Raw genomic sequence first — 26604 nt, forward strand, 5'->3', positions numbered from 1 at the left:
AATAATATAATTTATACCTCTCCACTTTAGCATTCTCAACTCCAGATGGTTTTCCTAGTGTGTTAATCCTAACATTTCTGGGATTTTTTTCATGTGAATGAGCCTGAGACAAACCCTTGGAAGGGATGTGAAAAGAGTACAAGTGTGTTGCTCTGTATTCCCTGAAATTATGTTGAACAGTCTTTGTCAGTATCACAATTTACATCTCTCATTTTTTTTCAGCTTCCCTGGAACCATTTTTTTATCACTTCTTTTGAGTACAAAGGTGAGTCAGTAAAGTGAGATGGACCAAAAATCAAACTGTGGAGACAGTTTTCAAGATAGTGCTCGTCAGGTGTAATTCTTTTTTCCTGTTCCTGGCAGTGTTTTTATGGCAAATGGGGAAAACTCATAGGTTTGTGATGGACAGGTGGCTTTTCCAGGTGAGTTCGCCCAATCCCTATGGATTCTGAAGTATCCAAGAAGAGGCCAATCCTCACTAGGCTGCACCCAAGCCTCTGGTGCTGCTGGGGTTGTTGTGACCCGAAGGATGTTTTATAGTGTTGCAAAATGCTGATACAATTGTGGGATGTTGCTCCAGTGATCCTTTGATTCTGGCAGTCCCATGACAGCATTTATGCAGTTTCTAGTAGGCCACTTTCTATCTACATGCCATTCCTTGGGGTGTTGCAGCAGAAGTGAAGTTTTCTGGACCAAATGTGCTGTCTAAGCAGCAAAACCTCTGGAGTGGCACTCAAGCTGTCCTGTGTGGTCAGTTCTACAGGGGCTCTCAGGAGGCTGTATTTTAATTTGTCACTGAAACTTATTCGTGAAGAAAGTCTTTTACTGACTTTACCAATAGAAAATCACCTCTGTGGACAGTATAAATTATGGCTCCATGAGACATATTGGATTTTGTTGTTATTATTCTGATGAAAACCTGTATTGATCTTCTGCTACTTCTGTTTTTACTGAAGAAAAATGGTGCACTTTATGCTCAGAAGAATCCAAGAGGAAAAAAAGGGATTACTTGGAAATTCAAATGAAAGAAAGGTAAAGATCAAGTTTTTGCCATTAGATTAATTGTAATTGAATTGTGGTTGATAAATCTGCTTTGTGTTCTTCCTAGAAATAGCAAGCACAGGCACGTGCTGACATGCAGCTTGTGCTACATTTCAAGAGTGTAATTCTGTTCATTTCAAACTGCTGTTCCTGACTTTTGCTGGTGCAAAATAGAAAACATAAAACCTCTGTGAGGCCAAGGTAAATTGGAGGCTGTTTGTTACTTATGAGGGACAAGGCTGTATAAAAATTCACCTTAATTCTGTTGGTGCTTATTAATTTTATTTTGCTTCTGGGCCCCATCTTCATCTATTACAAAAATCCTAGTGTTTCCTCTATGTTCTCTTCTCTTCAAAAATTAAGAGTTATATTTCCTTTTCTGCTTTCATAGCTGCTATCTGTTGCTATATAGAAGAAAAAAAAACCTTGTTTCTTCTGTTACTCTTTGAATGCTTCTTAGAGAAACAGGTTTACTGCCTAAGTGAAGGGTTGTAAAATTGTGTGTTTAGACATTTTACTTTTGATAGTACTAGAGAGATTAAACTGGAAAACAAATCCAAGTTAGTTACCCACTACAAAAATTCCCCTTTTAAATTATTTTTGAGATGAAGTGAAGGGTTAAGAACATATGGTATTGATAGTATGGATTATATCTACTATGTATCTTTTGCTTTTTAATAGATACTCTCAAAGAATGACACATGGCATTTGGCCAACGTTTTCACTTCTTAATGGCATCAGTGGTACCAAAAGGCTCATAGTTCATTATTTACTTGGTCTGCTGACAAAACTGATTATTTGGAATAAGACCACTGAGTTTGTCTCATGCTGTAAATTCTATCTTAATAAAACATCTTTTCAAGGAATAGGTGAAGTCAAAGTTGGATCTTCCTTTGTGAAATGTTTGCAAGCTTTTAGACTGTTAAGACAGTATTTTCTCCATCACACCAAATAAGTCTTTCTGTGCAGTTGGTGCCAGCTTTGAACTCCTCAAAAAGAGAAAAAGAAGTAGACAGCATAAAGCTTAAGCATTTTGTTCCCCACACTGTCTTCCTCTTTCCACACTGTGCTGGGAACAGATGCCCTCGGTCTGTGCCTTTTCCAAGGCTTTACCTGCATGTCCTTTCGGTGTGACAGTCTGAGAGGGGAGCTCTCAGTGCCACTGAGGGTTCATCTGCCCGAGTTTCAAGGGGTTTACTTTGGAATAGCCCTTTAGTCCTTGGGCCCAGCCTCCCCCTGCTGGTTGGGATGCATCTCTTGGTGGGTTTGATCCAAAAGAAATCCAGCTTGCATCTTTCCAGAGTACTCTGCGTGTGTGAGGCCTGTCTGCTCAGGGAGCATTGGAAATGTGGATGGCCATTATTTGGACTTTAGGGAGGGAGAAGCCAGAAAGCCACTTTCCTGCCATGCCACAGTGGGTCAGAAAGAGAAGCCTGAATCCCGTTTTCCTGCTCAATGGATTCTGAGTAATCTCTGTATCCACCATTTTAAACTTTGTACACCAGCCCCCTGCTCATTATAGAGGAAATTCATAACTCTTTTCCATGTCTCCTCTTTCCCTCATAGCTGTTAGATGCATTCTTGATGAGGAAATAACAAAAGAAAGGAACATTTAAAATCCTAAAACACTCTAGATGCCTGGCAGTTAGACAATATTAATTATACATGTATCTGTGTCTTTAGAAACTCAATAACACTCATTTCTCAGTGATCCAGAAGAACAGCTTGTTCTGTAAAAGGCATTTTCTAACTATAGACAAGTATCAATTCCTTTATTGACTGAATTGATTCCTTCCTCTGCTAATGCATCTGCTCTCCTGATGAGGTGACTATGACCTGTAACTTCCCATCTTTGGTGGAGGGGATGAAGACAACTGCTGTTTTGTCACAGTGCTGTCACTGTGTAGCCACTGCTCATCGGTGCTTTGAAACAACCAGTCTTTTCCATCATCCCCAAAGTTCCCTGATTTTTATTCACTTAAGCAGCACATCACTCCATATTATTTTGTTTTCCCCATGGGCCAAATATATTAAGGGAATGAAGGCACTCAGTCTTGGATAGTCCCTGATGTTATTTTTGTCTCTGACCACAAATTTAATTTGTTCAAAAGCTGATGAGCTTTATGTTTTTGTGGTGATCCACAGGCTGGAATGAGCTCCAGGCTCCCCTTGCCTTGGAAGCATTTACCAGAACTGCTGATGTGATGAAGCAGCTGGGAGGAACCCCAGTGCAGGTGAATTTCCAACCTTGACGTTGTTCCTTAAGGGAGTGGTTGAAGTGAGTGTGAAGTCAGTCTTGGGTTTTTAAACACAGGCTCAAAACTTTTTATTTGAAAGGATTCCAGAGGTTTGAAGATACTTGTAAATCACCCCAGCAGGAAGATGGAGCATCACGGTCTTAAGATGTTGTGGGAAATGAGTATTCTCTTGGCCAGAATATTCCCCTACAGCTCTGGGGCAGAGGGAAGTTGGGAAGCAATCTTAAAGGAGAGACAACAAGTGAAGAGCTACAGTCTCCAGTGGCCTCAGCTGAGAGATGTGGAGAGCCCTGAACATGAAACTTTGCTGCATAGCTGGGAAAGATGGATCTCTTCCACATTCCACACAGCTGGAGAAGGGGAAGCACTCAGCCTTTGGACATGGTGTGTGCTGTGGCTGCCAAGAGTTTGCTGCTTCAGAATGGAATCAGCACTGCAGTTGGGCAGATCCAGGGATGGGGAAACACAGATGGGATTTCATTAACATTAATGGACTGACTAAGGAAGAGTCCTACATGTTGACAAGATAACATACAGCTTTAATATAGCAGCTGGTGGGGATTCTGGTGTCTTCCTTGGGGAACATGCTCAGCTAGAACATTTATTTTCAGGGTTCAAAATGAGTCCTGAGGAAGATGTGGGTGAAATCCTGGTGCCTGTTTCCATCAAAGCACCCACTTCTCTTACAAGGACCTGACCTCCCACCTCATTTTATCAAATGATTGCTCAGACTCTTGATGCTGAGCAGAAAACATTTAAGCTGTTTTCAAAATGAACATTTATTATGTGGTGTCTTTCCCCCTTCCCAGGGCAGATTATTAATTAAACTGGAGGACTCAAGAGCCTGTCTGGAAGGAACTCTGGATGGAGAGGAGGTGCAAACCCAGAGGACCAACATGAAACACAGCAAGACATTCTTTTGAAGTGGAAGGGCTAAAAATCCAAACTCTTAAGGACAAAGAAAGGGAAAAAGGAGAAATCTGGATTCTGGAATATGAGAAGCTGCTTATCAGAGGAAATGGGGATGTGCAATGCCAGGGTGGGGCAGATTTCTCTCCAGTTCATGTGCTTCCTCTGAAGTGGTTTGAAGAAGTCACCCTCACTTTCCTAACCTGCAGAGCTTTCCAGTGCCCTGGAAATGGTTAGAATATGGTTGGAGTTGTGCTCTAGGAAATTGTACCCCTTGGTACAGCTTTGTTCACCTCTAGCAAGTCCCTTGAAACCTGCAGTGCTGGCCCAGACATTCAGTGCAAACAAAGCACAAGCTGCTGTAGCACATTTGTGCCAGGGTTTCCTGATTCCAAGTGCAGTCAGACATGGCCTAAAATGAACCATTGTTGTAACAATGACAAGAGAGGCTGGGGTGAAAACCATGTTATTTCCTTTGGAAAGAAAAGAGTTCTATTTTTAACTATTTTTTCCTTAATCTTACTATTTCATTCTGCCAGTGTTTATAGCAGAGAGTACAATACTCCTTGTTATGATTGTTCTTTGTGTGACTGGGATATAAGTAGATGTTCTGCAGCAAATTGTCTGGGATACAGACTCCAAAGAGATTATGCTGCAGGAAGGTCTAAAAAAAACCCCAGGCCCTTACAGAATCCCCCACTCCCTCCAAAAAGCCATAACCCAAACAAACAAAAAACCTAAAAGGCTGTCATAATTCCAAAATTGCTGTAAAAAATGTGCAAGGCTTAAAACAGAAGTCTGGGGGAAATGATTGTTAGATCCCTCAGTGTATTTGAGAAGTGGTTTGTGTAGGTTAAACAAAAAATAAGAAACACACACTTGGGCTGTGCCTGTGTGTTCTCACTGAGACAAATGAACAGCTCCTCTGGTTCTTTGCTTCCCCCATCTTTACTAGTGGTCATCTGATCTTCCCTCCACTTCTGCTTCCACTAATCCTCACCAAAATGGCTGGAAAGAACTTCTGCTGTGGTCTGGAGTGTTTTCCTGAGATCATTTCTACCTTTTCAGCAGGTTCAATAGACTTACTGGATGCTCAGAAGGATTTCTTGATCTAGACTTTACAAGCCTTGGACGCTGTTGAACAGTAAGTATCCAGGAGAGAGGAGAGAGAGTGCTCCCTGTCAGCTGAAACAAACTTTTAATTCATTTCAAACTGTTCTTTGAAACCAGAGATTGGTTAAGGGTAAAAAACAATCACGAGTACTTTATCAAGTATGTCCTTCTGCCTCTGCCCTTTGTTCTCATTTATGGCAAGTGCATTGTATCCACAGCCATCTATGCCCAAATTACAAATAATTTATCAGGTTGTGACCTTTTCCATTATTTTACAGGATGCTGCCTGAAAGAAATAGCAGAGCTGAAGGCCTGTGTTGAATGGGTTGGGTATGAAAAGGACTTGTGGCAGTGAGTTAGGATGGAACACAACTCACAAATAAAGGAGAAGCAGATTTTCAGCATCTCTGTGCCATTGTGTAGATTATGTGTTTGAGTGAGGTTTTAATAAAACTGTTATTTAAAGAAAAATTCTAAAATCTAACTCCATCATGGAAATTGATGGTTATTGCAAGATGATTTGCCTAAGTAGATAAATTTTGATGTGCAGCATCTTTGGATAACTTTGTGCTCTGATTTGAGAAACCTTCAGGAATCTCATCTACAGACTTGGCTCTTTTATCCTTATACTTGGCCCTTCCAGAATTTATTTCTGCCTGAGGAATTCAAAGCTTTTTGCAGGCTTTGCAGGGTTTTATTTGTGAAGACATAAGACTTGTGAGAATGGGGTGGAAAGTAGGGAGAGTGCTGGAAGATCCTTGTGTACCTGGACATTCCCCACTTGGTTTCCCTGTCCCTTCAGCTGCAAGCAATAGCAGAGGATGGAAATTCCTTTGGGATTGGTAACTCTGATTCAAAGAGTTCTATTCCCCAGAACCATCTTACAGGATGATTTTTATTTTCATTTAGCTTTAAATCGAGTGCAGTCCCAGGTAACCAGTGCAGAGCTGAGCTGTGTGCCCTCAAATGGAATTTGGCCCATGTTTTGGAATTGCTGGCTCTGCATTAGGGTGGGAGGACAGAGCTGAGTTGGGTGTGGTGCTGCCTGTGAGGTGTCTGAGAGAGAGAGAACTGACTGTTGCATAAAACTGAACTCTTTTTTCCTAGTTACCCTTCATACAAAGTTGAATGCTACCCAGGAGTTGTGTGGCTGGTTGAAAACTGAGGGCTATTTCTGGGCAACACTGAGGTGCCTTTCAGTGGGAAAGGGAGGAGAGGGAGCTGTGGGAACAGGAAGGGCTGTGTGCCAGTTCTCAGGGCTGGGAACAAGCTGGAGCAGGCAAACAGGTACCCAGCCAGCTCCACCAGGAGAGCTCAACTCAGCTTGCTAGGCCTGAATTAAATCAGCATTAACAGAGCACCAGCAGAAGGAAGGTTTCACCCAGGAACAAACTGTGAATCTAGTTAGCAGGCAAGGGATGTAGGGAATTCTCTCTGTCCTGGGAAGTCCCATAGTTTTGCAGTATCACAGACTCTATGAACCCATTGATAGGTGTTTCTTAGGAGTGGATATTTTGCAGTGGCACAATAAGCAAGTCCTGTGTGTCAGTCAGATGAGCCTCAGCACTTCGGGCTGAGATTCTGCCGTGCAATGTTTGCAGTTGCTTTTTTGGTTAGAAAACTCAGAGTTCCAAACCCCAGACTGGTCCTTGTCAAGTGCTGCTGCCTCACAGCTAGCTGTCTGTTTGGCCCTTGAGTGTCAGATCTGAGAGCTCATTGCTTGAATAGCTGGGATGCTGCCCTTTGCAATTCCAGTTACCTTGGGGATAAAGGTGTTGCAGGATTGAGCTCCCCAGAGCAGAGCTTGATCAGAATGATACACACAAAAAGCTGATTTCTGTTTGTTTGCTTTCACTACTTATTACAAATATAATTTGTGTACCTTTTGTCCATTTTAGAAAAGCTGGGATGGCATGGAACACCCATTAAAGAGCACAGCAAGTTAACAGCAGCCTTCCCTGAGAACTAGGTATGTCTGCAAGTGTGGAAAGCTTGTCTAGAATCATCTGAATAATGTGGAAGCAGGCTGGCTTGTGACAATTCATTATCCTGGCAACCAGAATTTCCTGGCTGTGTTAGCAGTGTGGTTGCTACAGTTAATCAGCAATGTGCCTAATCTTACTAACCTTCTTATTGTAACCTGCCTAACTATTGTTAGCAATCTGCTTATGTCAGTAAGCCCCAACTATTAGTAGCAAGTTTTGAGCTGTGCAGGTGCAAATATTCTTGGGTTTAGTCCTGTTGACAGCTGACTTTCACAGCACTGTTTGTGCTTGTGAAATTTTGGTCTCATTTGTGGTGTTAGTGGTCAGAAAATGAGAGTATTTCTTGCCTATAGCATCTGCCTGCTCTGTGCTCCAGCCATGTAAGCATGGGGGGATTGTCCCACTGGCTAATCCTGGATGCAGTTCCATGGGACAAGGATCAGGAGTGGCCAGAACTAAAGGGGGAAGTCCTGCTGTCCCTATCACCTCCCAGCCTCCACCTACACCTTTCTGCATGTCTGTGTGCTTTGCCTTATCCCTGTGATCCCTGATTTCTCTGCTCCAGGTGACTGCTGGCATTTTAGCAGACAGGAGGGACAGGGATTTTTCTGATACTATTTGCAAGTCTTAGTTCTGATCTGGCATTCCTCAGATACCTGGAATTCCTGTTGAAGAAAGAAGCAATTTTGAGTTTTGCTGGAGTATTCAAGGGCTTTTTTTTTTGTCCTAAAGCCAAGTAATTACCAAAATATTATATAACCAGAGATGTAAAACTGTAATTCCACTGAAGGGTGAGGAGGACAGACATCAAACTATTTCCAGTTTTGTCTCATTTTATCTAATTTACTTGATTTTATTATTTTAATGCTTTTAAGTCAGCAGCTGCTGTATCTTGTAATAATGGACTAGACAGTGTTCCTGGACAAATATATTCTGTATCCAAAACTCATGTTTGACTTCAATTTGTGGGCAATTGGATAGACACACTGTTAGAAATCATTTTCAATATATATTTTGATCTTTAGAGTGCCTATTATCTGCCAAGCTTAGGAAAATATTTTGCTTGCTGCCATTAGAGAAGCCTTGAGAATTCTAATTGAGACCATGATTAATTTCAAAATAGAGGTGCTTTTAAACCTTTTCTTCAAGAATTTGAATTATTTTGTTAATCTCTTCATCTGGAGCTGCTAAAAAATGCAATGATGTAATAATTTTTTCCTCAAAGGAGAAGGGAACATAACCTGCTTGGTGGTGTGATAATTATGTACGGGGGCAAATGGTTTCTAGATGAAGCAATATTGTAAATAGAAAGAATTCTTGAAAAAGCTCAACATCCAAAAGTTCTGGCTTCCTATTCCAAAACATAAATATATATAATTATTCTATAAAACCACTATTCTTGCACTTCAAAATTATTTCATACTACAGTCCACATGCAAAGTCATCCTCTTCTTCCCACGTGGTATTTTTAATCCTTTTTTTAGATACACCTTTCTCATTTTCTTTGCAAATTTTTGAGCATGTTCCTACTCTTGTACTGTGGCCATTAATTAAAATATTAAAGACAGAATATTCAATAATCTGTGAGAAACTTTCCTATTCCTCTCCCTCCTGTTAGGTGGTTTCCCTGAAAGCATAACTCATCAGCATTTCTCCTCTAATGAGCCTATTATATCACCTTTTGAGAATCAAAATATAAGACTTTTTTTTTTCCTCTATGTTAATTGCATCAAAATATTTTGAGTTCTGACAGAGTACCACATACTCTGTTCCCCTTTCTATGGTATTCTCTGCATTTTGGCAATTTACCAAAATCCTTCACCTGGATTTTGATTTTCATGTTGACGTTATTAGCTTTCTTCTTTAAATAGCTTTTTTTTTTAATGCTGTCATCCTATTAGTTTTTCTGGTTTGTCTACATTTAAATCACCCTCCTTGCAAAAAAAAAGGAAAAAAAAGAGGTCAAAGCATGACTTGGTTTTTAGGCTAGAGTATTTTTCATCTCCTGACAGGTGTCCATGGCTCTTCTTTGTTTGAAATATCTTTTACTGCTGTACTTTGCTTCACCAGGTTTAATTCACCCTGACCTGTCTGTGCCCATTTCTATTCTGTCATCTCTGATTTTTCTGTGCTTTCTCTGCTTTTTAATTCCTTATTGGAATGTTTATCCCTTTATGTTTGTAATGCAATTTCTGAACATTTTTTTTTACTCAAATCTCATTATCCTCCCCATCTGAAAAGCCCTGCTGCTCCAAGTGATTTCCATAAGTGGTTTCTTTAATATCTCAAGGTTTGATCTCCCCTTCATGAGGATCTTTCTTTTCCTACCATAAAACTGTTTTTTTTAAGATCCTTTGATAGCAAATTGTGTCAAATGCTTCCTGGAAATCTTGGGAAAACATATCCATTTGATCTCCTTAGTACACACAATTCTGTTTTTCTGTTCCAGAAATACTATAAAAGCTGAGGAATAATCTCCAAAAGCTGTCCTAACTCTTCCTGGTTATATGACATTTACCATGGACATTAATTCTGTTATTATTAAGGTTAATATGTAAAAATTCAGTGACAAACTCAATCTCAATTATACACAGGTTCCCAACTCCTTCTAAAGTCTTTAAAAGCATTGGTTTTGCTACTTTGTTTAAGTTCAAAGGAATTTAGTGGTATTTTTATTCCCCATCTTAGTAGTTCAACAATTACATATTTGTTCTTTTAGAACACTTTGTTAAGTACTGTCAAATCTTAGAAACAGATTTTACTATTTTTTTTCTTTGAAATCACTTGAAATAATCTGAGAAAAAACATAATTTATTTTTCCTCTGCCTTCTTTCAGAAAATTTGGTTTCCTGGAGACAAGTACCAGTAATATGTGATTACTAATTGTGCAGAATTATTAATTCTTCAGAATTACAGAATACTGACAACCACAAGCAAACTTCCTTGTGAAGCAAAGATTAATATTTTCACAGATATTTTATTCAAGTTTAAAAAAAGTTTCAAATCCACATTAGTTTTTGTCCACACTTCAAAAATAAATAAAAGTAACAATGCTTAAAAATTTCCCAAACACGGAGAAACTGTGTAACAAAATAAGGAAGAAGGAATAATAACAGATTTTAAACAAATGGGATTTTTCCCAACACTGCATATGACAGGTTAGCAAGACAGAGATAGGAGAAGGTATTAATGACAAAAGGGAAAAACAAATCCCAAACATTTTACTTCCATTCTTTTTTGTGGAGCAGCTGAAGTTCTGAGTGTGTAAGAAGAGGTACTACAGCACTTCCTTGCATAGTTTCATACAGCTAGAATTACCTGAGGTAAAAAGATTCCCCTTTTACAGGGATAAAATGGCAATTCCTGCTCCAAAATCTCCCCTGGCTTTGCCAGCCTGTGGGAAAAGCTGGATGAGAGCCCTGAGTACTTACACAGCACACTGTGTAATGTTATTATCAAACAACAAGGTTACTGTTCATTTTAAGAACAGAGGTGCACTAATGTCACAGAAGACTGGAATAAAGAAGGTTAATACAAAAGTCAATTATTTTCTTGGTACAAAGTAGGAACTTGAACTTTCTTACTGGGGAACAAACAAAATTTCTGCACTGGCTCTTCAACTAAGAGGTAAAAATTCACAGAATTTTGTATCTGTAGCAGAGCACCAAGTTTTTCTTTGGTTCCATGGCTAGCAGTGGAAGAGGTTCCTGAGTTCCAGACCATCCTGATACCTTCCCATCAGTCAGCTTCCTCATCACTGGGCTTCTCCTCTGAATCATCACTCTCATATTCCTCATCCTCATACTGGTAGGCACCCTCAGCTTCAGGGTCTGACTGAGCTTCATCTTTGTGCTCATGGTGACTCTCAGACCGAGAGCTGGCTCTGGACTGACCCTCCTCCTCCTCCTCCTCCTCCTCCTGGGAATGGCCAAGTGATGGGCCTGACTTTGCTTCCTCCTCCTCCTCATCTTCTTCCTCCTCCTCCTTCTCTTCCTCCTCCTCCTGGGAATGGCCAAGTGACAGGTCTGCCTTGGCTTCCTCTTCCTCCTCCTGGGAATGACCAAGTGGCAGGTCTGCCTTGGCTTCCTCTTCCTCCTCCTCTTCCTCCTGGGAATGACCAAGTGATTGGTCTGCCTTTGCTTCCTCTTCCTCCTCCTCTTCCTCCTCCTTCTCCTCCTCCTTCTCCTCTTCCTCCTCCTTCTCCTCCTCCCCACTGGATTTAGGCTCCTGGACATCAGGGCTGGCTCTGGCCTCATCCTCATCCTCCAGCTCACTGGACTGCTCATCTGGGGTGGAGGTTTTGACACCTTTTCCTTTCTCTTCCTCTTCCTCCTCCCAGGACTGTTCACACTGAGGGTTGTCATCAGCTCTTTCCTTGAAGGATTTCCTTTTTTTCACTTTAACCCTGATGGTTCTGAAAAGACAAATTGCACGTGAGGTTTTATTTTCAGGGAAGATGCTTTCCAGGAGGTGTTAAACTACCTTTATGTCATCTAGGAGAAATCCTGGTAGTCTTGGCTGGGGTGGAACTGGGGAAGGAAAAGGGAAATTGGGACACAAGAGTGTCTCTTTGTGCTAGAAAGTAACTTGACAGTATTGCTTATATATTCAATTTTTTTAAATTTCTGCTTCCTTTTAAATCATAACACCCAATGGATACTTAAAACTATTTTTAATAAGGCTCATAAAAAAAATTAAAATTTAAAGGTACAGCAAACTGCCAGAATTTTTGATGAAAGGAACAAACAAAAAATGTGTTTCTTAATTTTTCTTTGAAGTGCCTTACGTAACATAACCAGTTTGGTTAAGCAACTCTCCTCTGTTCTATGAAATAATGTTTAACATTAGGAAAAACATCAGGAAAAACAATAAACAGTACATACTAACACTAACATTAGTAAAGCAAACCACATAGTCCAATAGTTCCCTGGGAAATACTAAAAATCACTTTAAAAAACCCCCAAATCTACACATGAAAATTTTTCTAATTATTAGATATGTCGTGGACTGAAAAAAAAGCCTTCAGTAATGCCTACCTTTCTCTGACAGCAACGGCAGTAAAATCTCCAGGGTTGGAGAATTGCAGTGATTTGGCTTCTTGTCCTTTCTTTGAAACAAACTCTGGGCATATCCCCAGTGCTCTCAGTCTGTTTGAATAATGCTTTTCTGCAGCTATTCTGGCATTTTTCTGTGGAAAAAACACAATGGTTAAATGTTACCTAAGGCATTAAATGCCTGTCTTTTGACACTTTTATTTATATTAATTCTCTGTTTCATGAATTGCAGCTGACAAGGGGAAATGATTATTCACTGCAGGTGAGAACGGCAAAACAGTCCTTGAAAATGTTATTACCAGGTTTTACTTTTCCAAACCAGCAATGTTTGATTGTGGTCAGAATTTCTCATGCTGTGACTGAACCAGGCACAGCTTTTCAACAGTTCTCTGCTCCCTGTGCAAGCATGTCACAAAAATTACTGACATTTATATGGAGACAGGGCAACAGAGATTGAAATGGATAAATACTGCCTTGAAGAGTGTTTTTCAAGTATCTTCTAAAAATATTAGACTACAAATGTCTTACTCAGTACCAGTCAAGATTAATTATTTGTTCAGAAACAAGGCAACCTGAGTGACTCTTTCAAAAAGCAATGGCATTTGTTGTACTCTTTCTTCCATTTCTTGCAATTCTTGCAAATATTCCTGCCTTCTCTGCTTCTCGTTGTTCCTACAGGAAGCAGAATACAAGAGAAATCATTATTAATTTATGGTACAAGAAGTAATTTTCTACAGCAGTTAAATTGCTCATAACAAACTCAATGTTGTTGTACTTAAAGATGCATAAAAGGGAAGTACTGAACAATTCATCTCTGAAGGAGTCACTTTGGCTAAGCAGAGGTAGGTCCTGGCTACTGGAGTTAAACAGAGGCTGGGTTTGGATCCTTGGGTTTTTTTTTAATTGGATACTTAGGTTTATTTACATGCTGATTTCATACAGATCTTCCAGTCGTTCTAAGTAAAATGAAACAGAATATACCATAGGAAATTAACAGCATTAAATAAAACCCAGTACTTTTAAAGTCTGATGAGAATCTTGCTACTTTAGCAGTTGATCTCTCAAGAGGGGTGGCCACATTCTGGGTCACAGAACACTTTTTTCCCAAGTTGGTTTGTCAAGGGTCCAGTCAACAGGGCAGGCTAATGAAACTGTTGATTCCTAACTGAAATGATCTCTGGGATCACAGGGAGCACTGGATAACCCAGGAATGGGCTGTAATCCTCAGTGTGGGCCAGGCACCTCTGTGACATGCCTCTGAACTGGGCCAGCTCTGGCATTACAGGTCAGGCACCTCAGGGCAAGGATGAGATTAAGGGGGCATTTTACACCTCTGCTTCCTGCAGCCTCTCTCCCTGACCATCTCTGAATTCCTCACCATGTTGGGGAGTGAACTTCTTATCAGCACCAGGGAAGTAATCTTGCTTTGCAATAGCATCATTTTACACCCATGCAGGAGCTCCTGAAATCTCATTAAGCTGAATGCTGTAATGAAGTTTGCTGTTGAATGAGCTCAAATCACATCTACAATCACCCACTGTCTCACTTAATCCTCCACCTACTCTGACTCCAGCTGTTTTCTGCTTCTGTCCCACAGTCAGCAGATCACGTGCCTGAGGACAAGTACATTATAAAGCTCCTGTTATTAACAGTCTGCCAGGTTACTGGAAATTAGGATTCAAGGTTGCTGCCCACGAAACCTGCCCAGGCATGAAGCACAGGGACAGAGCAGTCAGTGCCTCTCACCATCCCAAAGTAACAGCACCTTAAATTGTCAAAACTGCAGCAGTGCCACTGTGCCAGGCCAGATCACAAACCTCACTAAAGGCTTGTTCAAACAGGATTAATATTTTTTAAAGGATTAGAAAAGCAAAAAGGGTTAAATTAGCCCCAAACATGAGGCCAAGCAACAATCATGGGGTTATATGTGTGTCAGAGTTGGAGCCATCTGGAGTGGCAGCTCACAGCACTCCAAGGAGGCCCCATGTTCTCCCCTGTGCACTCAGTCATATACAAACAGTCTTTGCATTGCATCTCTACTCCAGGTAACTTTGGATTCTGTTCCTCCTCAACACCAGCAGCTTCCTCAGTCGCTGCTGTTACACTGTGGAGTTAAAATATTCCTGCTTTAATTTCCCTCTTCAGTGGGGACCTGCTGGGACAAAGAAGTGAATTGTGAAATGTTCACTGCTGCACCAGAGTTGTACCAACACCAGTGTAGTAGCCAGCTCTGCAAGGATATTCTGTATCCACACTGTTCCATTTCCTTTGGATTTTTATAAACCTTTGCTCTGTAGTTGATACATCGATTGAGAAAAACACAGGAGTCGCCTGTTAGTGAATCTGTAATACTCTAAGGGGGAATTTTTGTATTTCTCAATATAGATTGGCAACAATTTCCCATTTGAAATACTAAATTTGACTACTTTTTTCCCAGCTGCTTGCACCATGTTTAATTTACCATGTGTAAGTATCTAAACTTAGACTATGCTATTTTTTTTACACATTGTATGTTTAATACACAATGCAATCCTGAACCTCTCCTTCTCATCGTGGAATGAGATGTTCAGGATTCAGGGGAATGTAACAAAATACCTGAATGTTTTTAATCTGGATTTAGACATCTCAGCTAGGCTCTGATGTGGGTCATTGGCCTCAGCCCGAGCCATTACAATTTTCTGGAATTTTTTCGTTCTTTGTTTCTGCTTGGTTCTGTTCCTTTTTTGTTGTTCTTCCAGCCTTCTCTTTTCCTCAAGTGAATTCCTGGTGGGGAAAATAAACTAAGGCTGAATTCATTTTAAATCTAGAGCAAGACTTCAGAGGAGGCTTTGGCAATGATGATTCCCAAGAGAAAAACAGGGTTGCCATGAGAGGACACAAGGTATGTGCCCTTTTAAGAGATTCAGGATATCCTGGGAAACAGCAGTCATTTATCTTCTTCCTAGGGACATTCTGACAAAAATGTACTATTGTTTCTTTAATAATAATAAGTACTAATTAAGCACAGTATTTAAATATTTTAAGATTTAGATTATAAGCCCTTATATGAACAAATTAAGTCCTATATTCACTGCACAGAAGAATTAACTACATGTGTTGAAATACAAAAAATAATATCAAATAAGACCAAATATACACCAATACAAAAAAGAAAATCTACTTTCCAAGAGTATGTAAAGTAGAGCATCTCTTAAATAGTCACCTTAGGGCTTGTAGCCGTCGTCTGGTGGATTCTGTGTTTTTGGGAGATCTGGATTTTCCTCCTCCCAAGAGTTGTGGATTTGCCCCTGACTGCCCCATTCGCCGTCTCGGAGAGGCAAATGGCCACCGTGTTTCCTTCAGTTTTTCTTCATCCTCCTGAATGTCCTTCAAGATCTTGCCCTTTTTTGAGGGAATGTACGAAGTACGAAGGTCAAAAGGCTCACAGACTGTGAGGTGCTTCACTTTCTTTTGTTGCAGGAGGCGTTTCTGGAATCTCTCATGTAAGCGTTCAAAATCTGGAACGCTTGATTTGATCTTGAGTTTCTGTCTTGTTTGCTTCGGTTCAGTGCTCTTGTGTTTCTCTTTGTTGGTCTCTTTTAAGGCCAGTCTGCTGTTGGGTACGGATGAATTTCGTAGCAACTCCTCAGCTCTCATCCTGATCCTGATTTCTCTGTAGAGCTCCTCCTCCTTTAGCTTGTCATTGAAATCTGGACTATAAACACATTTAGGAACTGGTTTCGCTCTGAACACTTTTGTTGGATTTTCAGGTGGGGAAATGTCTTTTAACTGCATTTTCCTGATTTCACTCCTTTGCCTCTCTCGTTCAATGAATTTAAATGGCTTTTGGGAAGCCAGGAGCTTGAGTTTGCTCCTCTCCCTCACAGACCTCCTGCGCTCTTCGTTCCGCTGCACGATGTCGTGGTAGAGCGGCAGGAAGACGGCAGCAGGCACGGGATTGGCTCGGAATTTCTTCTGACACTCTGCTTCTTCCTCTAGCTGCTTCTTCAGTAAGTGATTTTCCAGTTCGATCTGTGACTTGGATTTGACGTTCTGCTCTTTCTTCTGAGCTTCTCTGATGGTCATCTGGAAAGGCTTGGGCACGGTGATTCTGGAGGACCACATTTTCTGTTTCTTGTGCACCGTCCTGCAGGCTGGTGAGCTTGGCAAGCTGTGCTTGGCACGGGAGATGTAGTCCTCCAGAGAGAACCCATCCCACATTTTTTCAATCTGCTGCTTAGCAAATGAGGATGATCCAGTTTCACTGCCATTTTCTTCAAATACTAATTCTCTATCAGACATGTCAGATATACTTGAGCCCAAGGGATCACTTAAGTCTGAGTCTGAAAAGGATTTGTGCAGGGTAAGAGGCTGGTATGAGCTCTTGTCCCAAGTTGCCCTTGAAAAAAGAAAAAAAAACTTGGTTTGAGGTTTGAGCCAGTCCAACATTGATGCAAAGCCAGTAACTTCCACTCTAAGGAATCACCACTAGAAACAAAAATTAGTGGCTGAGGGGGGAGAGAAGGGAAAAGAGCAGCACACTGGGCACTCAAACCACATCCTGGTTTTAGTGCTGAGCACCAAGTTAGCAATTCCTGACTTGGGAATGGCCCTGTGCTTTCCTAAATGTGCTGCCCAATCTCTGCTGCACACCCACCTCTAAACCTCACAGATCATTAGCCAGGTAATGTGCGTTTCTGTTATTAAAACTGACTTCTCTATTAAAACTGACTTCTCTTCTTCTCAAAAATGTCTGGTTATGAAATATAGGGAGAGCAACATTTTCCAACCCCAGAAACACACCCTGCTGTTTTACAGCTGCCTGCAAAGCATTTGAGAATCTCCAGCTAAAAAGTGTCCCCAAACTTACCTACAGCACTTTGCAGTGTCATTTCTCTTATCCGAGGGCTGTACTCCTTTTAAATACAGTTTGTTCTGATACATACTTTCCAGTTTTGCTATGGTCTCCATGTGGGCATTCTTCAACTCTTCTAGCTTCAAGTAATACTCCTGATTTGAATTGTATATTTTGGAAAAGTCTATCAGTTTGTCCCAGTCTCTCTTTGGAGGGGGTGACTGCTCTCTCTTGGTATTTGAATCCAAATCAAAGCCATCCTAGAAGAGATGTTTATAAATTTTTCTGCTAGAAGGAAGGGGAGCAAGGTTCTTAATATTGCTTTATCCTAATTAAGTCTAATGAATGATAAAGTGACACCAAATAGAAATACCTGTATATACATCTTAACGTAGAATTACATGGAATAATCTCATTGTTTATTAATTTATACCCTAAGGGTCCTAGTTAATGCCTGTAAAAATTCCCAAGTCTGTCCTGTAATCAATGTGTTTAAAACAGGAAATATGAGCAAAAGGATTTAACCAAAAGAAAAAAATTAACTCTTTTATAAAGTATAATTTTTCCTTGATTACTATGCAGCTCTAAAAATGCCTTTATTTACAAGCAAACAGAGCCTTCTCTGCCTCCCATTTCCATGACCACTCTAAAAGTAAGTCATTAGAGATCTGGTGCATAAAAGTTTATTCTATTTCCGTAACTTACTGTGAAATGACAGGGATTCTGCACAGTTTATATTTCCAGTACTGTTTGGCAGTTTGCAGCTGTGTGCAGATAATATTCTTTAAGTATTTCTAAAGCTTACACGAGCCAGATAAGTTATTAAAGCCAGGTTAGTCTGCACCACAAAGGCTTCATTTTGCTCTTTTTTAAGCACCATGTTTTGAAAAAGTCATGGGGCAGTTGCTTTATCAAAAACTTAGAATACTACTTTTCTACACAGGGGTATTTTAATAAGATTTGACATTCCAACAAAAAGCCTTGCTTATGTTTTGTCGGGTTTTCACCGCAAAAATCCCTGAGTGGTTTTTCTCCCCGGCAGTGACCTAATGCAATGGGAATTACGGGATCAAAGCAGCGAATTGAAAGCGCCCATACAGAACACCCAGGGACAGGACCTCCACCCCTCCGCCTGCTGGTACCACCACTGTGCGTAAACCCAGTTTCTCTTCTCGCTCCGCGGAACGATCCAAGCCTTTCCCTGCGCTGGGCAGGCCAGCTCTTACATCTGCCCTCCAGACGCCGCGGTGCCACAAGCTCCTTAAGGGATCGGCGCCGCGCCAGGGCCATCTGTCAGGTGTTCCTTGTGCCCCGGGGAGGCGCCGGCCCGGGCGGTGCCGGGGGAGAGCGGTGACCCCTGTGCAGTACAGGTTCAGGGAAACCCCCGGCCCCGTCCCCAGCTGCCCCCCAGCTGCCCCCCAGCCCCTCCGGGCGCTGCCCCGGCCCTGCCCGCGGTACCTGCGCGGCGGCGGGCGGCGGCTCCCGCTCGTAGAGCGCGGCTGGCGCCCGTGTGCGAGGGTCGAGCGGCGTGCGGAGGCAGGAGGCGACCAGGCGGGCGGCCCGGTGCGCATCCTCCATGCCGGGGCGCGGGCAGCCGAGCGGCCGGCGGGCGGGAAGCGCAGGGAGGGAGGCAGGAGGGAAGCAGGAGGCTCCCGCTCCGCCCTCGCGGAGGCGGCTCCGCAGCGCGTTAACCGCCCGGCCCGAGCCGAGCCGCCCGGCACTGCCAACTCCAACTCCTCCTCCTCCTGCCGGAGGCGGCGCGGGGCTGAGCTTCACCGCCCGCACCCGCTGACCACGCGGATTGCTGAGTGACTTTCTGCAGGATCTTAGTCGGGAGCTGTAGTTCTCACTGCAGAGCGCACCTTTTTTACACCAAGTTACTAAAGAAGCTTTTTCCGTCTTTAAGTTTGTACTTCAGGTAAGCAATTATTGGGTAAGGCGAAACCAGGATAAGCAGGAATACTCTGCCCCAGGAATATTCTATCCTAAACCAGGATAAGCAGGAACGTTCTGCCTCTACAGCAGCATTAATGATGGATGGACCTATTTACTGCAGTGGAATTACAAATACTTTTTATGTATGAAATCACACACACCTGTTGTAATTTTTGTCAAGAATTACAACTCTGTGGTAATGGGGAATGAAAGCTTTAATCATAGTACCTAAACTAAGAGATCATTGTTGGATGTGACCTCGTGTGGTAAACCATCATTTGCAATTCTAAACAGGCAATGAATAATTCATGCAGAGTATTAATGCCTACATCGATTGTCTAATTTATTAATTAGTAGTTGAATTGTTCTGTTTGTTCTACTTGGCAGGTCATAGCAACAACAGGTCAACACCATGGTGGAAGTTTACTCAAATCATTACTGGAAATGTGAGAAGGGAAGAAACACACTCCTTTAAACAAAGACGAATTGGGTTGTTTCAATATATCAACAATGGAGATGAAAGGGTTAATGCAAAATGTCAGGCTAATAATTACAAGTTGGAAAACTAATTTGCATTATTATAGAACAATGTACTTTTTGACTTCTCAGCCAGCTTTGGAAAAACCAATTAATCTGGGGGCAGAGGGAGGAAACCCTTTGTAGGACTCTGGATCATGTGATGGCATCAGGAATCGCTGCAAACCTCAGGAGAGGAAGGAATGTGATTTGCTCTCACTGCACATTCTCCTCCCCTCTAGCCTGGCATCACTAACAGCAGTAACACCACTCCCTTAGGGAAAGCTTTTGGAGAAGCAGCTCTAAGCCAGTTCCTGGAGTGCACTTCAAGGTGTTTTTAGAATAGATCACAACAGGTAATTAGGTACCTCAAACTCTTCAGAGATAAGGAGGAGCACAGAAAACCAAATGTAACAAAAAATGTAACAAATTCTAACAAAATTATTCAGCAAAGACTCAGGTAGACTACTGTGTGTTTATTGATAAAACAGCATTTTCCTTTTGAATTGAAAACAAACTGGTTTTTTTAATTTAAACCTGAAAACACTGTTTTTTTCATTTAAACCTGATCGACATACATCAGTCTTGCTGGAGTTTAAGACAATTCACACAGGCGCTTTCGGTGAGGAATCCATATTCCAGCTACAGGGCAGGAGCTCAAGGCCATGGTCCCCACCTCTCTGCTCAGCTTACCCTCGAGTGTTCACCTGCGAAGAGCTCACAGTCAGGCACAAGAAATCACAGGATACATCACAATTCCTTCTTTGCTGAAAGATCCTGGGGTTTTAGTGACTCTAATTCCTTGCTTTACGGTGCAGCATTTATAATGCACTTAATTTTAGCTGCAGTTATTAAAAGGCTGAATGGTCTTAAGTAGCACACAAATTGAGAATTCTCTACACAGCAGCTGTGTTTTGAAGCACAGCAACTTAATGACAATATCTTGGTGCTTGTGAAGGAAAGCTAACCCCAACCAGGATGCCAGCACTACTCACCACATCATCAATCTTGAGAATGCTGCGCACGGTTTCTGTCGCGAGAGTCAGTGCACTCAAAGACACCAGCAGTGGCTGCACAACCAGCTCCTCCAGGATGTTGGAAATGCCACCCTAGGGGAACAAGGTGGCACTTAGTGTAAGACAGACTACAGTTATATTTGGCACATTTTCTTATAGCAGAGTCCTGAGTCAACTCCTAGACTATCACAGGGCTTGGACTCTTCCATCTGCAACAGGAGAGTTTAGTAGTGCACATTCTCCCTCCAAGCACTTCACATATCCAGTCAAAATTCATCAAGAGAAAGGTCACCACAGCCAATTGAGAATAAATTTCCAACTTATGAACACCTTCCACTGCAGATGCTACTGATGGATCATTCTAAATGCATCTACTGTTGCAGCTGAAATGCTTTTGTAAAGACATGGGATGTTTCTTGTCCTGTAGGTATGGCACTGAATATCTGCTATTATCAGCGCTCAGGGTGAGGTCTTGACAGAACAAGCTGTAATTTCCCTCTGCTAATTTCAGGGAAACTACCGTTGTGAGACATCAACTTGCCCTCTCACTAGTCCAGCCCTAGGGCTAGGCATTTTCCTTGTAATACCCAGGTATTCTAACTCATTACCTTTCTGACATTAATGCCAGCTGTTTTCTCTCCTTGGGCATGTCTGTTTCTGAGCTCTGTCACCGTGGAAATGGGATTTAGCCCTGCATTCTCAGCCAGGGTGGAGGGAATGACCTCGAGTGCATCGCCGTAGGCACGGACACAGTAGGACTCCATCCCCTTCAGCGTCCTGGCGTACTCGTTCAGCCGCAGCGCCAGCTCGATCTCCGGGGCTCCTCCACCAGCAATCAGAGCCCTGGGAGCACAGAAATGAGCATCAAATCTCATTTCACCTAAGTGCACGCAATTAGGTTTTATGTGTTGTTAATTAACCAAACTGAGACATTACCTTTTCTTAACTAAGCACCTTATGACACACAAGGCATCGTGAATGGAGCGCTCGGCTTCCTCCAGGACGAGTTTGTTGGATCCACGTACCACGATGCTCACAGTTTTCCCAGGGTTTGTGCAGCCTGTAATCTAAAACATAAAACCAAATAGTGACATTGAGGAAAAAATAGAAGTTTTGACAAAAAGACTCTGCCACTGGCAAACTCTGTAACAGCCCTGATGTCTGGCCAAGCAAAACCCCTGCACTGCTGAAGTTGGTGGCTACTATTTAGAAATACGTACTTACAAGTAATAAATTGCATAGAAAAAAAATCTTTAAAGCTACCAGTTGTCACTGTTGAACCGCTAGCGGAGTGAAAAACCAGACAGAGTCCCGGTGGCACAAATCTGAATTTATTATTTAGTTTTAGAACTTATACAGACTTTCAGAGGTCATCCAGATTGGGCCAATTCAAAACCTCCCCCTAGGCTGATTGGCCAGGCTTGAACTGCCTACCTTTCCAGAGACCATTTCAATAACATCAAAACTTTATTTGTAAAAAACACAGGAAGAAGAAGAGAAAATGCCCATGGGAAAGAGTCTGTGCTGCCACAACCAGTTATTAAAATAACTGACAGATGTTGAGTAGGTATTAACATTTTGTCCCACACTCACCTTTATTAGTTTCCCAGAACCGTTCAAGTTGACCTCCTCTGCCAGCTCAGCAGAGCCTAGCATGTCAGGAGTGAATTGGTCAATGTGAGCCACAGGCTTAGTTCCAATTGTCTGAAAAAATAATGGAAAAAAAAATTAATCCAGAAGCTGACTGCAGAGTCAGCAAGTACACTGCATGTTGTTCTTCTGCATATGGCAGTAAAATGCAGAAGGGACTGTGGCTTTTACATCTGTCCTGAATCCTATAGAAGTGTGACTGCTTAGCAGAGCAGGGACGTTTTCTAGGGAAATGTCTGTTCTTGCATTGTAGTGAAAACATGACACTTGTGAAAGTGTCACAATAAACTGGCCCTGGCTGGGCAGTTAGTTTGGGGGTAGATTTTAAGCACTGCTGCTCATTTATGACCCACCTTACCTTACATATAAATTCAATGTCCTCTCTTTCAATGTCTTTAACCACCATGATCTTAACTTTGTTCAGAAAATGGAGGGCCAGGTCACTCAGAGCATCCCTGAAAAGGAAAGGTAAGGAATCAGTTCCCAGGACTCAAATTCTTCAGAGTATAAAGTAAGGATGTCATCAAATCCAAAACACAGACAAATGCTGTTGCTTTGTTGCTTTCTAAAGCCACAGTCACTATTACTCTGCCAAGTGTGACTGTTTGACTTCAGTCTCCCAACCAATTCCAACTGTCCTGCTGAGCACCCACAGAGAGCTGGTGCCTGGCTATTAACGTACCGCAGAATGGACTTCTGAATGAGCAGCACATTGCAGCCAGCCTTCTTGATCTGCTTCACCAAGTTCAGGATGTAGGCCCTCTCCTCACGCAGCACTCTGTCCATTTGGGCATAATCAGAAACAACAATCTGGTTGTCCATCTATTTAAAAGAAAAAAGTATTGCCAGGTGACTTTAAAAACAAGTGTCAAAATGTTCCATGTTCTTTAACTTCAAATGCTGTAATCCAAAACAAATAAGCATAGCAGCAAAATGCTACTAGAGACAGTTCAATGTTTCTCCTAATTTAAATGGTTTTCTTTTTTATACTAACTGTGAGGACCCAGCAGCCCATAACCCAGCTGTGGCATAGAGCTGACACCACAGCATCTTAAACATTTGTTATTACATTTGCATGTCCCAAGTCCTAAAGCATGAGATTTAACTCTAGCCACAGTCTGACTTACATCTGTCTTTGGAGCAGACAAGCAGAACTGAATGAGGCCAATTTTGGCTTTTTCCACTCTGGTTACGCCGGTATTTGCCACCTTCTGAGTCAGGACGAGTCCCTCAACCAGTTCACAATCATCAATTGTGCCTCTGGAAACAAACACAACCCATGACTGGAGCACTCTGGGAAGCTGATTTCACAGAAACAGAATTTGTCTAATTACAAGTTGTTTCTTACCCCAACTTCTTAACGATTTTAATGTCTCTGAGGTCCACGCTATTGGCTGTGGATGGGTCAATCACCTTCATCACTGCATCCACACTCATTGGAGAAAGTAAACTAGAATACTGACACACAACCTAAGGGATTCAAGAGTAAAGAAAACATGGTGAGAAGCTTAATATTGATAAACAGCAGTGTCAGGACAACACTGTCATTGTATTTCAGTGTTTGACATCAGAATTCTAAAATTAAAATGTCTTAACAAGGCGTTTTCTTGGCTACTACATGGCAAGGACAGAGCAGCAATGCTGGGGGAAAACCCACACTTATGGATGTACAGAAGACTTAATTGCTCTTTCTTAGCTGAAAAGCCTGGCTGGGCTGGAGCTCCCAGTCAGTCCAAGTGCAGCTGTACCTTGGAGTTGAGGGAAGTTGTTGCACTGTTCAGCAGGGTCTCCCTGTCACTGAGCTCCACTGGCTGGGCCATGTTGGTCAACACCTCGATACCTTTATCCAGAGCCTTCTGGAATGACTCTGAAATGATGGTAGGGTGAATTCCTGTGCAGAGCACAAAAAATGCCTGTTACACGCTTCATGCTTTCAAACCAATGATTTTTTGTTGTTTCATCACCTCTCTTTTCATTTTAAAACTCAAAATACCGAGGTCACAATATACTGAAGGCACTTCAGAATATTCTTCATGGGTGGCTGTATTACCTCCTTTATTACTTTTTGCTATTAAAACTGAGGGAAAAATCTGTAACATTCCAAGAAATTTGTCCTCACAGACAACTCCTGCACACTTCACTGTGATCCCTGACATCCCAGAAACACTTTCTCCCAGTTCTCTTGGCATTCTTAAAGCTGCTGCTGTTCAGGTGATGTCTACAAGGAGCCTGATGCTGACTGAATTTCAGATTTTCAAGGACAGCTTTCCTCCAGTTCTGTATGAAACTCCTCAATTTCCCTGGAGTGTGAGATACACCCTTTATCTTTCCAAATGATAACAACTACTTTAAGCTTTGTCACAAGTGGATAAAAGACTTCACTACCTCCAGCCATTTTAAATATATAAATTAAATACACATAGTTACCTTTTTGAAGTAGTCTGGAACAGGCATCCAAAAGAGCTCCAGCAATGACAACAACAGAGGTTGTGCCATCACCAGCTTCAATATCTTGTGCTTTGGACAGCTCTACCAACTACAGGAGAAATTATGACAAAAATTTACATGTATACATTGCTGCTTACCCATACCCAGACACCTCTTTGGCCCAAATACACCTGTGGTACAATAAATCACTTCCAGAAGCAAAGCTTTTGCCCCCAAATTTAAAAGTGAACACACAATTATCTAACATGTTTCCTTTTCCTTCCCCCACTGAAGAAGGGTCACAAGAAGCTCATTTCCATCTCTAACCAAATCCCTGAACGTTGAACATCTCAAAGGACCAGCTGCTGTATCCTCAAATCACCTGACTGTAACTTAACTCATTCCTTTCTGTCTTAATGGTTTGAGACATGACTTTTCCTTCTTAAATGACAGATTAAGGATGTGGTACATTTTTTTTTATGTCTTCAAACATGTCCAGAGGGATTGTGCATAAGGAACACTGGGTGATAAATAAGGACCAACTGTTACTCTTCAACACATCTCACATTCAAAACCAATGTTCCTGGAACACAATGCACAAAATTCCATGATCTGTCACTAGTGGGTAATGCTCCTCAAATCCTAACAAAATGGAAGATAAACCACTCACCATTTTGGCTGCAGGGTGCAGAACCTGCATTTGTTTCAGGATAGTGGCACCATCATTAGTGATTGTCACATCTCCCTTAGCATCCTGGATCTGGGGAGGAAGGGCAGAACACAGTTCTGATCAGCAGCTACAGACCTTTGATTTGAGACTCAACCTATTTTCCCTGAAATCATAATTTCCCAAACTGAGCTGTCCATTTAGTACCCATTTCCCCTTAAATAACTAAAACTTAGAGAGGAATTAAGGCAGAAGGTGGCATCCTCTATATGAAATGTTGAATTTACAGTATCTCCAATAAGCTTTAGTATTTTGAGAATTTAAAACACCAAGTTTACCATTTTATCCATTCCCTTTGGTCCAAGGCTCGTTCTAATTGCATCGGCAACAGCTGGGAAGAGAAGAAAATGTTTGCAAGCTGAGCTAAAGAACTACAAACACTCCATCATTTAAGTGTTTTTTCTAAAAAGAAAATTACTCTCGGTGTTAAGCAGTTCCCAGATAAACTAAATAATCTTAAAATGGTGGACTGATGTAAAACGCTGCACTGTCAGGACTGATTTCCACAGTTCTTTTTTGATCAATTAACGCCTGATCACTTGATTGCAGCCATTTTAAATCTAGGAATAACAAAGACACAGAGCACACCACGCAGCGCGGCCGGGGCTCGTGTCAGCGCCGAGCAGCGCATCCCGCGGCTCGCAGCCGCTACACCCAGGGCATTTCTGCTCGCAGCCCTGCACCCAGGGCATTTCTGCTCGCAGCCACTACACCCAGCCCGGGCGCTGCCAGCACCGGCGATCACCCATCGCCCCCCGCCCCACCGCGGCCCACGCGGGGCCCGGCCCAGCTCCCCCGGCCCCGCGCAGCCCCGCCGCGGCGCCGCACCTTTGCCGGCGGCGATGTTGCTGAAGCGGATCTGGGCGGGCTTGTCGCGGTCCTGGTAGGCGCCCTTGGCCCTGCTGCCGGCCCCGCCGGGGGCTCTGCCGGGCGCGCTCTCGGGCATGGCGAGCCGAGCGGGACAGACGGACGGGATGGGCCCGGGATGGGATGCTTCCAGAACGGGGCCTTCCGCCGCGCCTCACGCGGGGCTGCCCTGAGCGCGCCTGCGCGCTGCCCAACCGCCAGGCGAAACGCCCCCTTCCACCCGCCTGCCGGCGAACGGCGAGGACGCCTATAAAGGGGCAGCGCGCTCGCTC

General features: G+C 42.4%; 2 protein-coding genes and 1 long non-coding RNA gene across 7 annotated transcripts; 1 reads left to right on the forward strand and 2 right to left on the reverse strand.

Annotated features, from left to right (window-relative positions):
* The first annotated feature begins 295 nt into the window (after positions 1 to 295).
* Positions 296 to 15241, forward strand: LOC146438964 (uncharacterized). Of its 3 annotated transcripts, XR_014850603.1 has the most exons (7): positions 296 to 1032; positions 3187 to 3275; positions 3379 to 4338; positions 7220 to 7290; positions 12593 to 12622; positions 13039 to 13202; positions 15168 to 15241. It is a non-coding gene; the product is annotated as an uncharacterized LOC146438964 (long non-coding RNA). The 3 variants fall into 3 exon arrangements; XR_014850601.1 differs by lacking the exons at positions 296 to 1032; positions 3187 to 3275; positions 3379 to 4338; positions 15168 to 15241 and adding exons at positions 4349 to 5352; positions 5600 to 5757 and having other exon boundaries at positions 13039 to 14961; XR_014850602.1 differs by lacking the exons at positions 296 to 1032; positions 3187 to 3275; positions 3379 to 4338; positions 15168 to 15241 and adding exons at positions 4349 to 5352; positions 5600 to 5740 and having other exon boundaries at positions 13039 to 14961.
* FAM161A (FAM161 centrosomal protein A) lies at positions 10264 to 18918 on the reverse strand. 3 transcript variants are annotated; one of them, XM_085054267.1, is made up of 8 exons: positions 18402 to 18540; positions 18327 to 18369; positions 17210 to 17454; positions 15563 to 16738; positions 14956 to 15123; positions 12933 to 13032; positions 12343 to 12494; positions 10264 to 11720 (listed from the first exon to the last, which is right to left on the reverse strand). In XM_085054267.1, the coding sequence occupies exons 1-8, from the start codon at positions 18482 to 18484 to the stop codon at positions 11045 to 11047; spliced, it is 2643 nt and encodes an 880-aa protein (XP_084910393.1). In that variant the 5' UTR covers positions 18485 to 18540; the 3' UTR covers positions 10264 to 11044. The 3 variants fall into 3 exon arrangements, with proteins under 3 accessions (XP_084910393.1, XP_084910392.1, XP_084910390.1); XM_085054266.1 differs by lacking the exons at positions 18327 to 18369; positions 18402 to 18540 and adding an exon at positions 18653 to 18918; XM_085054264.1 differs by lacking the exons at positions 14956 to 15123; positions 18327 to 18369; positions 18402 to 18540 and adding an exon at positions 18653 to 18918.
* A 1188-nt stretch (positions 18919 to 20106) lies between these two features.
* On the reverse strand, positions 20107 to 26499 carry CCT4 (chaperonin containing TCP1 subunit 4). The gene is made up of 14 exons (XM_085054268.1): positions 26294 to 26499; positions 25744 to 25796; positions 25409 to 25498; positions 24739 to 24847; positions 24060 to 24202; positions 23660 to 23781; positions 23439 to 23571; positions 22994 to 23133; positions 22670 to 22766; positions 22255 to 22365; positions 21598 to 21728; positions 21270 to 21504; positions 20641 to 20754; positions 20107 to 20352 (listed from the first exon to the last, which is right to left on the reverse strand). The coding sequence occupies exons 1-14, from the start codon at positions 26409 to 26411 to the stop codon at positions 20335 to 20337; spliced, it is 1614 nt and encodes a 537-aa protein (XP_084910394.1). The 5' UTR covers positions 26412 to 26499; the 3' UTR covers positions 20107 to 20334.
* Positions 26500 to 26604: the final 105 nt, after the last annotated feature.

This window comes from Lichenostomus cassidix, chromosome 3, assembly GCF_008360975.1.
Source record: "Lichenostomus cassidix isolate B80296 chromosome 3, HeHo_3.0, whole genome shotgun sequence".
Taxonomy (NCBI): domain Eukaryota; kingdom Metazoa; phylum Chordata; class Aves; order Passeriformes; family Meliphagidae; genus Lichenostomus; species Lichenostomus cassidix.